Source organism: Mobula hypostoma, chromosome 2 (assembly GCF_963921235.1).
Source record: "Mobula hypostoma chromosome 2, sMobHyp1.1, whole genome shotgun sequence".
In the NCBI taxonomy this organism is placed as follows: Eukaryota; Metazoa; Chordata; class Chondrichthyes; order Myliobatiformes; family Myliobatidae; genus Mobula; species Mobula hypostoma.
In genome coordinates this window covers 195,180,012-195,192,298 of record NC_086098.1, presented here as the reverse complement: position 1 = coordinate 195,192,298, position 12,287 = coordinate 195,180,012, and the positions used below count along the sequence as shown (strand labels likewise).

The 12,287-nt window shown below is 43.2% G+C and overlaps 1 protein-coding gene across 1 annotated transcript; it reads left to right on the top strand.

The window, feature by feature from the left end:
* Nucleotides 1-9,726: 9,726 nt before the first annotated feature.
* On the top strand, nucleotides 9,727-11,064 carry npbwr2b (neuropeptides B/W receptor 2b). Its single transcript, XM_063030717.1, has 2 exons — nucleotides 9,727-9,778; nucleotides 10,025-11,064. Exons 1-2 carry the CDS (start codon nucleotides 9,727-9,729, stop codon nucleotides 11,062-11,064), a joined length of 1,092 nt encoding a protein of 363 aa, XP_062886787.1.
* Nucleotides 11,065-12,287: the final 1,223 nt, after the last annotated feature.

Below are 12,287 nucleotides of genomic sequence, written 5' to 3'. Positions count from 1 at the left end.
ATGACCAGTGAGGCACAGAGAATTTGTATTTACTGACAAGTAAGTTTTATTGTATCAACTAAAAAGCAAGTGGGTTCACAAACTATCTACCTGTGTGCACCCTACTAGAATCCCTGACCCTCCATGAACAGTCAATGAGGAGAAAAGGTATTACCCAGGAAAGGAGTTTATGCTGGCCACGGGTTCCTCTTGGTCCCAGTCTCCACGTGTCCATGGGGTCCTCCTTATCTGCGATGGTTGGTCTCTGGTTGCTGGAGGTATTTGGAGCTCCTGACTCTGATAATGTTCCTCATCAACTCAACCGGTGGATCTCCACCCCATTGGCTCAAGGTCACCTGCCCTACCTGAGACACCTTCCTACTGGTCATTGTACAGGGCTACAACCAACACTGTTTCATGGTTCTGTCCACCCCAGCCTTGTGTATTTGAGTCTTTCAACTCTAACTGGCCCAAACCAGTTAAATGAGGCAACCTAGACAGAGTCTAATGAGATTGCAGAGTGCTTCTTTGGTAAATCTGGCATTTTGCATAACAGTGGCAGCAACTCCTCCGAGAATGGTCTCGGAGGAGAATGGAGATTTAGCAGATCATTGTCTGAAATTTCTTTTGTTCATATTCAGTTGCTCTGATTAGATTATCCCAGAGCAATGGTCAGTTCAGAGTCCACAAAATGGGGGGATAAAAGACTTGTCTGCTTCCCTGTCCTTGATTAGACTGTAGTTTCTTCTGGCCAACAATACCTACCAATAACATTCCCACTACAGATGGACTTACTGGCCTATAATTTCTAGGTTTATTCTTAGAGTCTTTCTTAAACGGCAGAACAACATTAGCTACCCTCCAATCCTCTGGCACTTCACGCGTGGCTAAGGATGTTTTAATTATTGCTGCTAGGACCCTGCAATTTCTGCATTAGCTTCCCACAGGGTCTGAGGGAACACCTTGTCAGGCCCTGGGGATTTATCTCTAGACAGCAAACACCTCTTCCTCTGCAATCTATCTAAGGTCTGTAGATTCTGTGCCCTTCTCCCGAGTAAATACAGATGCAAAAGATCCATTTATGTTCTCCCTCATCTCTTTCAGCTCTATACATAGATTACCGATCTGTCTTTCCAGGGGACCGATTTTGTCCCCTGCTCTCCTTTCACTCATAATATATTGTATATGTGGAAGCCTTAGGATTCTCCTTCACCTTGTCTACTAGTGCATCCTATTAGGCTTGCCTTTTATTCTGACAGAAACTCTGTACTCTCATAATTTGTGGATTTCAGGAAGCGTAAGACGAGACAACATGAACCAGTCCTCATAGAGTGATTCTAAGTGGGGACAGTAACCAGTTTTAATTTGCTGGGTGTCAAGATCTCTGAGGATCTAACCTGGGTCCCAACATATCCGTCATGGTCCAGTCTGTGAACTCCGCATTCTAGTTCACGGTCCAGTCCGTCGATCTGTATTCCAGGTTTGCCGGTTTTCCATTGTTCTGTTGGGTGCTCTAACTAAGGCACATGATTCTCGTTTAGGCAGACACATAAATACCTCCGGAGACCAGGGTTTGGCTGCTGGATTGTTCCTGTCCAAACCCTCTGTCTGAATCCCTTCTCTGCCCATCCTTTCCGAAGCCTTGCCCTGCAACCAGTGTCTGTAGCCTTCCCTTGCCTGAAGCCTTGCCTCGCCTGTAACTCTTGCCTGCACTGCTGTCAAGTTCAACCACCAGAGCAAGATAAGGAACTGTCTATCGTTGTTTTGAACTGTCTCTGTGTCCACGCCTTCACTAGGTAGGTCTGGTTGTTTGCCGCTACCTTGTGATGAGAACTGTCTCTCTGTGTTCTGTGTATGAGTCCCGGCCCTACGTCCTGCTCCCTAGGAAGGGTCCTGACTCTGTGTAGAGCCCTGGCCCCAAGTCCAGTTCCAAAGGAGGCGCCCCGGCTCTGTGTTCCATGTTCCTATTCTCCCTCGACCAAGGCTGTTGTGTTTTGCATTCCTGTCTCCCTTGACCAAGGCTCTGTGTTCTGCGTTCCTGTCTCCCTCGACCAAGGCTCTGTGTTTTGCATTCCTGTCTCCCAAGACCAAATCAAGGCTTCGGGGTCTCGTCCTGTCCTTGAGCCTTGCCCAGCCCGGTGCTGGGGTTCCCTTGTCCTGTCCATGTGCCTCATCCTGTCCAAGCCATGTCCAAGAACCTTGTCCTGTCCAAGTCAAGGCTTTGTGTTCTCGTCCTGTCCATGTGCCTTGTCCTGTGCAGGACTTCCACCATCCTGTTCTGTAGTCATGTCCTGTCCTTGCCAAGATCCTAGTCCCGAGTCCTAGCCTAGACCCGGGTTCCGGTTCCGGGTCAAGACCCAGGTTCCAAATCCCAACCAAGACCAAGGTTCTGGGTCCTTGTCCAGGCTCTGGTTATGGAGTTCCGTGTCACTGGTCCAGGCTACTTGTTTCTAGTTCCTTGTTCGGGTTCCGTGTTTCTTGTCCATGTCCTAGCCCAGGCCCTGCATTCTAGTCTCGTCCAGGGCCTGTGACCCGTCCAGCGTCATTTCTTCCTCACTTCCCTTGCTTGCTTGACATTCCTAGTCCTGTTCCTAGTACTTCAGTGTCTGTGTTTTGCATTTGGGTCCACTCCCAGCACCCCCCATTATGACAATATCCATGCAGCTATAAAGAAGACAATACAGTGAATATATTACATTAGGAGTTTGAAGAGATTTGATTTGTTAACTGAAACACTCGAAAACTTGTATAGATGTGCTGTGGAGAGCATTCTGACAGGCTGCATCACTGGCTGGTATGTGGGGCTGTGGGTGGGGGTGCTATGCACAGGACTGAAAGAAACTACAGAAAGTTGTAAAATAATCAGCTCCATCTTGGGTACTAGCCTCCATAGTACCCAAAATATTTTCAAGGGGAAGTGTCTCAGAAAGGCAACGTCCATTATTAAGGACCCCCATCACCCAAGATATACCCTCTTCTCATTGTTACCATCAGGAAGAAGGTACAAAAGGCACACACTCAGCAATTTAGGAACAGCTTTGTTCTGTCTGCCATCCGATTTCTGAATAGACATTGAACCCATGAACACAACCTCACGTTTTAAATATATATTATTTCTGTTTTTGCACTATTTTAATCTATTCAAAATACATATATATACTTACTGTAATAGATATATTTATTTATTTTTCTTCTATATTATGTATTGCATTGTACTGCTGCGGCTAAGTTAACAAGTTTGACGACACATACCGATGATAATAAACGTGATTCTGGTTATGATTTCACTTTTGAAGGCATCCCATTTACCAAGTATACCTTTACCAGAAAACAACTATCCCAATCCACACTTGCCAGATCCTTTCTGATACCATCAAAATTGGCCTTTCTCCAACTTAGAAACTCAATTTGTGGACCAGACCTATGCACTTCCATAATGGTGTGATATCAGAGCTCCCTGGTGATCTTGTGGTTAGGATTTGGAGCTCTTACCACCGCGATCCAGGATCAATTCCCGGTCAGGGAGCGTCGTAATTTTGGGTGCTATGGTAGCTTAGCAGTTACTGCAATGCTGTTACAGCCCAGGGTGTTCTGAAGTTCAGAGTTCAATTCCAGTGTTTTTCCATAAGGAGTCTCTGTACGTCCTCCCCATGGAATGCATGCATATTCCCCGGGTGCTCTGGGCTCCTCCCACAGTCCAAAGATGTACTACGTAAGTTAACTGATCATTGCAAATTGTCCTGTCATTAGGATAGGGTTAACTGGGGTTATGTGTTTGCAGCTGTGGCATGGCTCAAAGGGCCAGAGGGTCTATAGTACAATGCAATACATAATATAGAAGAAAAATAAATAAATATATCTATTACTGTACCATTAGGTAAATATATAAATAAATAATATCCTCCTCTTCCCAGTTTCAGTAATCAATCACGAACAGAACACTGATATTAAAAATATAAATTTTATGATTGCTTCAATCAATTCCCAAAGTAGCCATATACGAAGCCACCTCTTTTACTTTCCTCGGCCCCCGACAGTATGTAGATACTGTAATGGAAAATCCAGTCTGCTTTCAAGATTCAAGATTGTTTAATGCCATTTCTTGTACACTAGAATAAAGAACAAAATAAATGTAACTCCAGATCTGATGCAGCACAAAAAAACAATAAAGAACACTATAATAAAAAACACAATAAATATAAATAACTAAGATAGCCTATATACATAAATTGATCGTATGTTTACGAAGTGTGATGCTAGGCACAGGAGTGACTGCACATAATGTGACTGACAGGAAATGATAAAGTCGTGGGGGTTGTGGAGGGGTGGGTTAGTGGGTGGAGGTGCTGATCAGCCTTACCGCTTGGGAAAAGTAGCTACTTTTGGGTCTGGTGGCCCTGGCGTGGATGCTACTTGGCCTCCTCCCTGATGGGAGTGGGACAAACGGTCTATGAGCAGGGTGAGCGATCCTTCATGATGTTGCTGGCCCCTTTTCAGCACCTCTCTGTATATAATTTGAGACATGAAGGTTTTGTCAGCAGAAAACAAGAAAACTTGTTTCAGCACCTTAACTGGACCTACCTTTTCATATTTGCTCTCCTTATTTCACCATGTAAACAACAGCTGGCCAATAAGTGATGGAACATGTTGACTTACCATGGACACACCATCGGCTTCCAAAAGCACAGCCATGAGCTCTTTATTGAACTTCTTTCAGATTGACAGCTTGGTTACATGCACCACAGTCAGAACTATCAATCACAAATCGTGTTATATAAAGCTTGGCTTAAGGATACTATAAACCATTGGCATTGCTCAATTTAGCTTCTGCCATTACTATAGAGCAAAGTGCTGTCTGGAACTACTTCAAGCCCTAATTATTTTCTTGCTTAAAAACTTGATGGAAGCTGATATCCCTTCGCTCATTTAAATCTCTGCAGATTCGTGGAACTTTACAGGGTATCTGAAAGAACGGAATTCTTTCCGGTGAGCTCCATTTGGACATACGATTGTGTTCAAATTAAATATTGTGCCAACGATAAACAAGGTGAGAGGAAATGTCGTTTTAGTGTAATTTCAAAAGACACCCCTTTTCATTGGCTGATTTCAGAAATTTAGCCCTTTAATTTCCATTCTTACAGTAAGCACTGGGCGAAGCCAACAACATCCCATTGATTTACATGAAATGCGAAGGTGGCAGGTATTTCAGAAGTGACTGGCTACCGTGAGCGCAATTGGAATTTTGTGCAAATTTCACACACACATTAGTAGCTCTGAATAATGAGCTTCCAAAGATCACAGGGCGAGTGTTTTAAATTTCTGAAGAAATATCTGAACCGATTAAACAACGACGCAGGCGTTCGAGCACGCTTCTCGTTACTTCATTTTCAAGTTCACTTCGGGGACAAGCACTAACAAGCACTTACCCCAAAGCAGTACAGCTTTTGACCTGTTTTTATTTCGAAGTTTCTCATCATTTAGAAATTTACTGCATGTCATTACATGTGGTTGATTCAAATCTTAAATCCGACTCTGAGACATTATTTCGCAACAATGATATTTAATACATTGTCTCTCTTCCGTATTTCATGATTGGTATGGCATACACTCGCGCAGGGTTGCAACGACTTCCATCAATGCTATAATTTAAAAAAATCTCATTATAGTAATTAGAAGTAATGTTTATACAAGATAATAAATGCCCAAGTGGAATTAGAAATGACAATGTTGAAAAGGAGGCTCTCAGCAGTCCAAACAGCATGTGTGGGATCCAAATCACTGTCATATCACAGGCCTATGTCATGAAACTGGTTAACTTTGCAGCAACACTACAATGCAAAGCATGATAACAGACAGGAAAAGAGAATTGTGAATTACAGTGAGTATATGTATCATTAAATAGTTAAAAAAGTAAAGCAAAACTGGAAATTAAAAAAAAAACCAGCAAGGTAGTGTTCGTGGGTTCAATGTCCATTCAGAAATCGGATGGCAGAGGGGAAGAAGCTTTGCCCGAATCGCTGAGTGTGTGCCTTCAGGCTTCTGTACCTCCTTTCCGATGGTAGCAATGGGAAGAGGACATGGCCTGGGTAGAGTAGGTTCCTAATGATGGACGCCGTCTTTCCGAGGTATCGCTCCAGGAAGATGACCTGGATACTACGGAGGCTAGTACCCATGATGGAGCTGACTAATTGTACAACTCACTGCATCTTACTTCGATCGTTTACGTTATCCACCCCCCCCCCCCCACCAGATGGTGATGGAGCCAGTTTCGTTGCTCTCCGCGGAACATATGTAGAAATTTGCGAGTGGTTTTGGTAATATACCAAATCTCCTCGAACTCCTAATGAGATATAGCCGGTGTCGTGCCGTCTCCAGTTGTATCAATATGTTATGTCCTCAGAGATATTGATACCCAGGAACTTGAAATTGCTCACTCTCTCCACTTCCGATACCTCTATGAGGAATGGTGTGTGTTCCCTCGTCTTATTCTTACCAGAGTCTGGAATCAGTTTTGGTCTAATTGTCGTCGAGCGCAGGGTTGTTGCTGCGACTCCACACAACTCCACAGCGACTCCCTCAGCTATGTGGAGTACTTCGCCATGTATTCAACCTGAGCCTGAGGCTCCAGAGGGCTCCTGTGCTGTGGAAGACGTCCTGCCTCGTCCCTGTGCTAAAGATGCCGCGCCCCAGCGGCCTCAATGACTACAGACCGGCGGCATTGACCTCCCACATCATGAAGACCCTGGAAAGACTTGTTCTGGAGCTGCTTCGGCCTATGCTCAGGCCACACTTAGATCTCCTCCAGTTCGCCTACCAGCCCCGACTAGGAGTTGAGGATGCCATCGTCTACCTTCTGAACCGTGTCTACGCCCACCTGGACAAGCCAGCGAGCACTGTGAGGGTCATGTTTTTTGACTTCTCCAGTGCGTTCAACACCATCCACCCTGCTCTGCTGGGGGAGAAGCTGACAGCGATGCAGGTGGATGCTTTCCTGGTATCATGGATTCTTGATTACCTGACTGGCAGACCACAGTACCTGTGCTTGCAACACTGTGTGTCTGACAGAGTGATCAGCAGCACTGGGGCTCCACAGGGGACTGACTTGTCTCCCTTTCTCTTCACCATTTACACCTCGGACTTCAACTACTGCACAGAGTCTTGTCATCTTCAGAATTTTTCTGATGACTCTGCCATAGTTGGATGCATCAGCAAGGGAGATGAGGTTGAGTACAGGGCTACTGTAGGAAACTTTGTCACATGGTGTGAGCAGAATTATCTGCAGCTTAATGTGAAAAAGACTAAGGAGCTGGTGGTAGACCTGAGAAGAGCTAAGGTACTAGTGACCCCTGTTTCCATCCAGGAGGTCAGTGTGGACATGGTGGAGGATTACAAATACCTGGGGATACAAATTGACAATAAACCGGACTGGTCAAAGAACACTGAGGCTGTCTACAAGAAGGGTCAGAGCCGTCTCTACTTCCTGAGGAGACTGAGGTCCTTTAACATCTGCCGGACGATGCCGAGGATGTTCTATGAGTCTGTGGTGGCCAGTGCTATCATGTTTGCTGTTGTGTGCTGGGGCAGCAGGCACCAACTGAATCAACAAACTTATTCATAAGGCCAGTGATGTTGTGGGGATGGAACTGGACTCTCTCACGGTGGTGTCTGAAAAGAGGATGCTGTCTAAGTTGCATGCCATCTTGGTCAATGTCTCCCATCCACTACATAATGTACTGGGTGGGCACAGGAATACATTCAGCCAGAGACTCATTCCTCCAAGATGCAGCACAGAGCGTCATAGGAAGTCATTCCTGCCTGTGGCCATCAAACTTTACAATTCCTCCCTTGGAGGGTCAGACACTCTGTGCCGATAGGCTGGTCCTGGACTTATTTCATAATTTACTGGCATAATTTACATATTACTATTTAAGTATTTATGGTTCTATGACTATTTATTATTTATGGTGCAACTGTAATGAAAACCAGTTTCCCCCTGGGATCAATAAAGTATGATTATGACTGTGAACTAGCTGTATATCTTGCTCCTGTACGTCCTCTCGTCACCACCTGAAATTCTGCCAACAAAGGCTGTATCGCCTCATATCCCTGAGGTGCGCCCGTGTTGATTGTCAGCGAAGTGGAGATATTATTTTTGTGGTTAAGAAGCCGAGGGTCCATTTGCAAAGGGAGGTACAGAGGTCCAGGTTCTGGAACTTTTCTATCAGGGTTCTAGGAATGATGGTGTTAAGCGCTGAGCTGTAATCAATAAACAACATTGTGACATAGGGATTTGTGTTGTCCGGATGAACCAAGGCCGCGTGGAGAGCCAGTGAGATCACGTCCGCCGTAGACCTTCTGTGGCGATAGGCAAATAGCAGTGAGTCCAGACCCTTGCTGAGGCAGGAATGGCCTCTCATCACCGAAAGAGAAAGAGAAACTGATTTTTCAGAATTTTCAATATTTATTTCAGGTTTCTTCCTTTTCAAATGCCGAGGCGGATTGTAAGATCAGTCATAAGTAACATAAAAACATTTTCAATTATAATATAAATGCTGTTGCTATCCAGATTTATTTGATGTTACATGCAATTTGGCCGTAAAGTATGGAAGTAGAGTTGTTTAGTTGTGATGTGTGTAAAACTAGCCATCATACATTTAAGAATTATAATTATTGCATCGTATCAGTTGAGGTGCAGTGGGAGAATTCTCTATCTCCTCCATCCGTAATGTGAACGTATAATGCACGTTTTAAAGATGCAGTTGGCTTTGATTTATTGTAGGACAGTTACAGTTCGATCTCACTCACTAGGATCAACATGTTTGACAAAATATCCTTCGATGTAATATGCCTGTCCAATTTTACAGAATGGTGGTAACTTTGCTGGGCAAACCTTTGCTTCATTGGTTCATATACCAAACCGATCGACGATTTTAAACACGGCGTGCAACATTTTCTATTGTTAGCAGATGTATAAATTAAGAGATTGTAGCGACCCTAATATCTGAAGGACGGTGGCTGCGATGAACTAAACTTTATTGGATCATTTCAGTTAGAAGCTGCCTGCTAGTGAAGTAAGTACACTCACGTTAAAACACCACCAGCTCATGATTTGAAGCTGATGCAATATAAATGGGACCTTAGTTTTAAATAAAAACAAATTGCATTGGTTGATTTTGGCTTTCGTTCGATAGAGTTGGAAAAAAAATACTAATGATGAATGCGTGAAATTTAGATATTTATTTGCAGAAGAAGATTAAAAGAGAAAAAAAAAGGCGTGCCAGAAGAAAGATCAGCGGATTGGACGTCAGCATTTCTGAAGATACATCTCCTCGAACACTACTAGAGAGGTCCCATTTTGGCTGCTGCAGAGCAGGGTGCCCTGACTGTTTCTATCGCCTGCGTGCCGGACAACCACAGCCTCTCGAATGCGCTGCATCCATTTAAGGGCAATGTACCTGACGAAGTACAAACCAGCTTTTTGTTTTTAATGGCCTCGGTTGTTTCGTCTTTTCAAAAGATACTGTAAACTGTTAAAAGTTTTCAATCTGAGGAGGGAGATTTACCAAATAAGTGAACAAGAATAGTATTTGTTAAATTATGAATATATGATATATAATGGCCGCTCATTAATGATGTATTAACATTAAGAGAATTGATAAACTTCTTTAAGGATATATGTTATGTGTAGTTGGTAACTGTGCCTTTATGTTTGCGTAGGTCAAGCAATTTAAAGCACAACTTATTACAATGAAGTGGAACCCGCGAGAAAAGGATTTCATTGCCGCTGAGATGGGGAATGGTACGTTGCTAATGGCAACTTGATGGACCCATTTCTCTTTTCGCTTGGGGCATTTTCACGCAAGGAACTAACTGGATGTTGTGCTGAAGAGCAAGACTCCAGTTATCCCGACTGAAACCGACAGGGTCACTCCTGGTATTGTATACGTGTTGTTTTATAAGCGGTCGTGAGCGATTAACAATCATCCTGAAAAACAGCGTATACACCGATATTTTTAACAGCATAATGATGTCTGTTTCTGTATAGATTCGACTTCAGTACATACGCCCTTGGGACAAACATTAAACAACATGGAAAACAGTTCCGGACCAGGGATCCTCAATAAATCTTGCTCCGCCTCGCAGGATATGTGTGAGTTCTACAATGGTACAGACACTAACTTCATGCATGAACAATATCCAGATTTTTACATTATACTCCCCGTGATCTATTCAGTAATTTGCGCTGCCGGCCTTACCGGCAACACAGCCGTGATCTACGTGATTTTAAAAGCTCCTAAGATGAAGACAGTAACTAATATGTTCATTCTAAATTTGGCTATTGCCGACGATCTTTTCACTCTCGTTCTGCCAATCAATATAGCGGACCATCTTCTCCACTACTGGCCGTTCGGGGAGATCATATGCAAGCTTATTCTTTCCATAGACCATTACAACATATTTTCCAGCATTTATTTCCTGACTGTCATGAGCATTGACCGCTATCTGGTGGTCTTGGCCACCGTTCGCTCGAAGAAGTTGCCACAGCGCACCTACAGGGCTGCCAAAATCGTCAGCCTCTGTGTTTGGGTCCTGGTTACTCTCATCGTTTTACCCTTCACGATCTTTGCCGAAGTCTACACCGACTCTATGAACAGGAAGAGCTGCGTCCTGGTGTTTCCCAAACCGGAACGCGCCTGGTTGAAAGCGAGTCGTATCTATACCCTCATCCTCGGTTTCGCAATCCCAGTCTCCACCATTTGTGTTCTCTACGCTATGATGTTGTACAGACTCCGAAGCATGCACCTGAATTCAAACGCCAAAGCCCTGGACAAAGCGAAGAAGAGGGTGACGCTCATGGTCTTTATAGTGCTGGCAGTGTGTCTTTTCTGCTGGACCCCTTTTCATCTCACTACCATTGTCGCTTTGACCACGGATGTCCAGGAGACACCGCTAGTTATCGGCATCGCCTACTTCATCACCAGTCTCAGTTACGCCAATTCTTGTTTAAATCCTTTGCTGTACGCGTTTCTGGATGACAGTTTCCAGAAAAGTTTCAAGAAGTTGTTGGAATGTAGAACAGCATAGTCGAGACTCGGGTTTAACTGAAAACGACTGATAATCTTACAAGTGTGTTAATTTTTCAAATTTAAAAAAAGCCAGTACATTTATAATTGCCAAAGTTCTCTGCTGCCACCTGTTGTTACACACGCGGATAGTAGAGCTAATCTTCAGAAGTTAGCGAGTCATTTTAATGTTAATTATAGCCTTGGGTCAAGGTATAAATGCTTAAATGCGGAGTTTAATCTGATTGACTGTACAGCTGGAATCGTCCGCTTTCGCTCCGACTCGCTTTAAAACCTAACATATATAAGACGTTTCTAAAACAGAAAGGTTTATTTTAAACTTTGCTGTAACGAACGGTAGCATAGGTAACTGCGATTAGACGCAACTAAAAAAATGCATGACACCAGAAGTCAAGAATTTAACTTTACGTTTGTAGGTGTCGTGGGTTTGTATAACAAAGTGAACACTAACACGTAGACGAGTTAATAACAACCACTGTTTGGGGAAATTGCATGATGAATGCGCTGAATTCCGAGGCCTATCATCTTATAAAGTTATTTCACTTTCTCAATATTTGTAATCTGCATTGTATACTGTGGTTAGTATGGTTCTCTGATGTTAAGTGGTCTACTATTGATATTTACAGTGTTCTGAATTTTAAATTTTATCACCAATAAAGTCACCGCACGCGTAGTTTTGTTGCTTATGTTTCCAACTGCGGTAGCGTTGGGAGAGGGGTGGACAGATTTGATGAGACCCAGTATTATTCTTGGATCTCCAGCGAAAACTTTCTATCCAATCTAGTATTTCCACTTATCAATGCAATATAAATATAGCTTATGGAGATCAGGTGGTTTTGTAGTCAAACTCAATTCTGCATTGTTCCAAAAAACCGTAATTTCAGTGAAGAAAATTCTGAATGAAGACAGTTACTAAATAAATGAAATGAAAAGTAACTAAATAAGGGGCACAACTTGCAATTAAAGTGTATTGTAAAACAATATTAAATATCTCACTCTATAATATTTGTACTTTTATTAAAATTAATGTGAACACATCAAGACAGAATTGAATCATAATATTGACCAGGGGCAAGTCTGCACCTCATTTAGCTGGACAGTAATAGAACATTCATGAATTATCTCAGTCTGTTTAGAGTAGTCTAATTGCCATCCAACAATCAGCTAACCAAAATATCATTTAGTGAAATGCTCTGGGAATATGATAATCTTGTTTTGGATTTC

Excerpts from the sequence above, each read along its gene's own strand:
- npbwr2b (XM_063030717.1), top strand. The coding sequence starts at position 9,727 with ATGAAGTGGAACCCGCGAGAAAAGGATTTCATTGCCGCTGAGATGGGG. Across the intron at positions 9,779-10,024 it reads TGCCGCTGAGATGGGGAATG|ATTCGACTTCAGTACATACG; the intron begins GTACGTTGCTAA and ends GTTTCTGTATAG.